Source organism: Sinocyclocheilus anshuiensis, unplaced genomic scaffold (assembly GCF_001515605.1).
Source record: "Sinocyclocheilus anshuiensis isolate Anshui unplaced genomic scaffold, SAMN03320099.WGS_v1.1 scaffold1098, whole genome shotgun sequence".
Lineage (NCBI taxonomy): Eukaryota > Metazoa > Chordata > Actinopteri > Cypriniformes > Cyprinidae > Sinocyclocheilus > Sinocyclocheilus anshuiensis.
The window spans coordinates 515,749-520,332 of NW_015538053.1; the positions used below are offsets into that span (position 1 = coordinate 515,749).

At 31.7% G+C, this 4,584-nt stretch overlaps 1 protein-coding gene across 1 annotated transcript in view; it reads left to right on the plus strand.

Moving 5' to 3' along the window:
- Nucleotides 1-4,569, plus strand: part of LOC107682285 (GPN-loop GTPase 1-like) — an 11,576-nt gene extending 7,007 nt beyond the window's left edge. The window contains exons 10-14 of the mRNA XM_016478576.1: nucleotides 1,735-1,817; nucleotides 2,576-2,615; nucleotides 2,814-2,904; nucleotides 4,182-4,286; nucleotides 4,377-4,569. Coding sequence (XP_016334062.1) covers nucleotides 1,735-1,817; nucleotides 2,576-2,615; nucleotides 2,814-2,904; nucleotides 4,182-4,286; nucleotides 4,377-4,468 — 411 coding nt within the window. The 3' untranslated portion in view covers nucleotides 4,469-4,569. The remainder of the gene's footprint in view (nucleotides 1-1,734; nucleotides 1,818-2,575; nucleotides 2,616-2,813; nucleotides 2,905-4,181; nucleotides 4,287-4,376) is intronic.
- The last annotated feature ends 15 nt before the right edge of the window (nucleotides 4,570-4,584 follow it).

The window sequence follows — 4,584 nt, forward strand, 5'->3', positions numbered from 1 at the left end:
ATCTCATAACATTATTTATTGCAGTTGTAATTATTGTTATTTGCAGTGTAAATTATTTAATCTGACTGGTAGCAGCCCTATAGTGTATATTGAATTTATTGATAAATTGTAATAAATTGACATGAAAGATGATGCATACATCTAAAAAGGTTAAAAAATATGCCTTTGTAAAGGTAAATATGCAGATTTAAGTATGTAAAAGCTGATAAAACACTGATGGAAATATTGCTTCAGAATAAATAGTTTACTCCACCAAAAATCTCAGTGATGCAGTTATTTTGCAGGGATATTTTGTATGGAATATTGTCTGCTGACATGAAAAGTTCACTGTATATCGTAGTAATAAATATAATTTATTACAGCAATGACATTTTGTTTTCTTTTTAATTTAAACACATTAAATATTACATGTATGTATGTAATAAAATGTGTATTTCCGTTACAGGTTTAGGTCTTAAATTTCATATAAGGTGGTATTAAAAAAGGTCTTAAAAAGTCTTAAATTTAACTTGTTCATGTCTGCAGAAACCCTGAAATAGGATAATCTTGTACCATAATGATGTAAAAAATACAGAGAGTAAGAAAATATATTCCATTAATTGTAATTATCAACATGAAGTGCATTAAACATTATATTGCATCAAGGTTTCCCAAACTGGGGTTCGTAAAGGAACTGCAGGGGATTCATGAATTTAATGAAAAGTTAACAATTAATTAAATCATAAAAATGTAAAATTACATTAAATCATTTTAAAATAACAATCAAAATAAAACACTTACTAAAAAAGATTATATATTTTATTTGTTTACCTGCATGGCATGTGACCATTAACCAACGTCAGAGAACCGTGAACATGCAAATATGATACTTAATTATTAAAATATTTATTTTAAAATCTCAGGGCTGCTTCAAGTAAATATATAAGGTGAAAGAGGTTCAAATGACAAAAAGTTTGGGAATGTCTGCATTACGAGTAAATAAGAAATAATGTGAATTAGTGCATTTTAATGTGTTTGAAAGACAAAAGCCTTCCAAAGACATAGTAATTAAATAACCAACTGAGTGATAAATAAATAAAAATAAATGTGTTAGTGTGCATTAGTAGCTGATGCAATGTTGAAAACGCTTCTTAAAACTAAAATGATTTTTATAAATCCAGTTGTCAAATGCTGTGTCTTCCACAAAACTGGACTTTCTGAATGTATATTAGCGATAGGATATTTTAGAAAGGAACATTTCAAAGATGAAAAAAGGAATTAGGGAGAATCAATAAATTATGAATAATTTATTGCTATTGTATGAATAATATGTAATCAATAAAAAAAGTTACTGTAGTCTGATTACGAGTATTTTAAAATGTAATTTACTCTAATTACAAGTACTTAATTTTTGGAATCTGATTACATAATCCAGATTACATGTAATCAGTTACTTCCCAGCTCTGACTGCATTATGTTCTAGATGGTTGCTAGATAGTTGCTTAATGGCCCAAGCTGAAGAGCCCAGCTTTAAGTCTTCATGATATTCTAGATATGTAAATCTAATTGCTTAGAAAACATATAATACTTAGAGTTACATGTTTGTTCAGCAGGTTTGTTCACGGCTAGCACCACCAATAAGTGTCTGAAATGTATTGTTGGGCTCAGTTTTTATCAGTCTTGTGTGACAGGTTGTTTTTTCTCTCAGTCAAGTGCCTTTGCAGTAGCGTTACAGACTCTCTTTGTGTCCTGTAGGTTGTCGGAGTGTCTGCAGTCACGGGTTCTGGGCTTGATGAACTGTTTGTACAGGTTGCAGATGCTGCTAAAGAGTATGAAACGTACGTACACTGTAATAAAGAAATTCAAACTCAGACTATAGCACCTCAATAGCTTTAGGCTGTCTACCAGTGTTGTTATTGTTGACTACTACTAAAAATCGCTTAAATCTATTTAAATCGTTTTCATTAATTGAAATGAAGCTCAAATAAAATATAAATATTACATGAAAAACTTTGAAATTTGAAATGTTGTCTTGGCAACTAACTAAAATATGTTTAATTCATTTGAGGCACTACAGTTACTAAACAGAAATATATATATATATAAAAAAAAAAAAATTATAAAACTGACAAAACGCATAACAAAATGACTAAATTGAAAAATATAAAAATAAAAGCTAATTCAAAATGTTAGTAAACACTATAATAGTATATCAATATTACTAAAATAGCACTGCTGTCTACACTGAAAAAACTCAGCATGGACCAATAAGCTGCACTTCAGAAAGAATAAAAAATGAAAATAAAATCTTGGGTTTTTTTTATTGGTGTAAAATTGATTTTGAATGAACTGTTTTAGAATATTGAATTAATTTTACAACTGTATATGGTTTTTTTAAACTAGCTGGATTTGATGGAATGTCAAAAGACACATTTTAAAAGCACTTCTAGCTTAGTTTATTATAATGCTAATAGGAGCAGTTTCATTTTAATTTGAATGATAGTGATGTATGTGTTGTTAAGGGCAATATGCATATATGTTTAAAGATAAATTAATGCTTTTCTGCAAACATTTGATGAGTATTACTGTCTTGCAGAGAGTATCGTCCTGAATATGAACGTCTGCACAGAGAGTTGGTGAGTAATCATTGATGTGGGCTGATGTACTAGTCATAAATCAACTGGCCATTCCATAAATATCCCTTATCACTTATTAAACTATATATTTTTTGTTGGCGCTTTTATTATTTTTCATTTGAAAGGCAAATAAAAATGTCATGTTTCATGAGAAAAGGTCAAGCCTAACTGTTATTAATGCATGTATCTCATACTCAGGCTGAAGCTCAGAGTCAGAAACAACAGGAGCAGTTGGAACGCCTTCGGAAGGACATGGGAGCAGTTCCCATGGAAACTGCAGTTCCTACTGGTACATTCATTCAGAACGGTCACGTCTCTGTTCATTCAAAAAAAAACAAAAAGATATTTCAAAGTCATTAATCAACTTTGAATTCTTCATGTATAATGTAAAATCTGATCTTTAAATGAAAACAAAAACGACTTTCAAACATCTTATAAATTTGTTTCGAAAAGCGAGTGATGTAAGATGTATGGTACCACTACTGCTCAATAGTTTAGGGTTGGTAAGATTTTTTTGTTTCTTCTGCTTACCAAGGCTGCATTCATTTGATCAAAAATACTGTAAAAACAGTAATGTGAAATATTACAGTTTAAAATAACTTTTCTTTTTGATGCTGCTCAAGAAACATTGCATATTATTATCAATGTTGAAAAAGGTTGTGCTGCTTAATATTTTTGTAATACATTTTATTCAGGATTCTTTGATGAATAGAAAGTTCAAAAGAACAGCATTTATTTGAAATTGTGTAACATTATGCTATAAATGTATTTAATGTCACTTTTGATCAATTAAATGCATCCTTGCAGAAAAAAAAAACTTACTGGCCCCAAAACTTTTGAACAATAGTGTATATTAGGGCTGTCAAAATGGCTGAAAAACTAAATTCGAATTTTGTGCTTAAATATTATCCAAATTCGAATTATATTCGAATTTAAAATGCATAATCTCAGTTAGGGTAAAGAAAAGCTTTTGGCTTCTCTCCTGAGGCCACAAGAGGGCGCATCGAGCATAAGATAACGACTATCTGTGAAAAAATGTTTTTTATTTACATTAATTTCATAATTTCAACATTATTTCATAATGTTTAAAATAATGTTTATAAACCAATTATAATTCATTAAATTGCTTAAACAACTATAAACAAAACAGCATCATGTATTCTTCGAATTCTTTTTTGACAGCCCTAGTGTATATTTTACAATAATTGCTTTTTAGAACAGATGTATATCATTTTCTGCAATCAGCTTGTCTTTGATGGAGATCCTTCATTAGCATTGTCTCCAAAAGTACTGTATGTATGTGCCCTTGTACACACTGGAACAACTGGTTATTTTATTCTTCAGATGCCCCAGATCTTGGTGGGCCCAGTGACCTCATCTTTACCCGGGGCAACCCTGATGAAGCCGAGGAAGACATAGACAGCGATACCGATGATATCGATAACACAGGTGAGGATACTCAATCAGCTTGTCTTTGATGGAGATCCTTCATTAGCATTGTCTCCAAAAGTACTGTATGTATGTGCCCTTGTACACACTGGAACAACTGGTTATTTTATTCTTCAGATGCCCCAGATCTTGGTGGGCCCAGTGACCTCATCTTTACCCGCGGCAACCCTGATGAAGCCGAGGAAGACATAGACAGCGATACCGATGATATCGATCACACAGGTGAGGATACTTCAAATAGCCCTTAAAGAACCATAATCGCTATCACACCATGTAACACCTGTGTTTACGATGTCACTTGTTCCCCAACAGTCATAGAAGAAAGCAAAGAGGCCGGCGCTTTCAAAAGCTTTCTGAAGGAGAGAAGAGAAATAGTGCAAGTGCGCAACAGGAAGTCTAAGTGATGGCAGGAAATGATCATTATGTATGTGTACTGTTGCCCAGAACACTTGAGTTTAACCCCTGAACATTGACCTTTCCACTTTCAAAGACATAAGTTGTTAATTTGGACAGTTTTTCA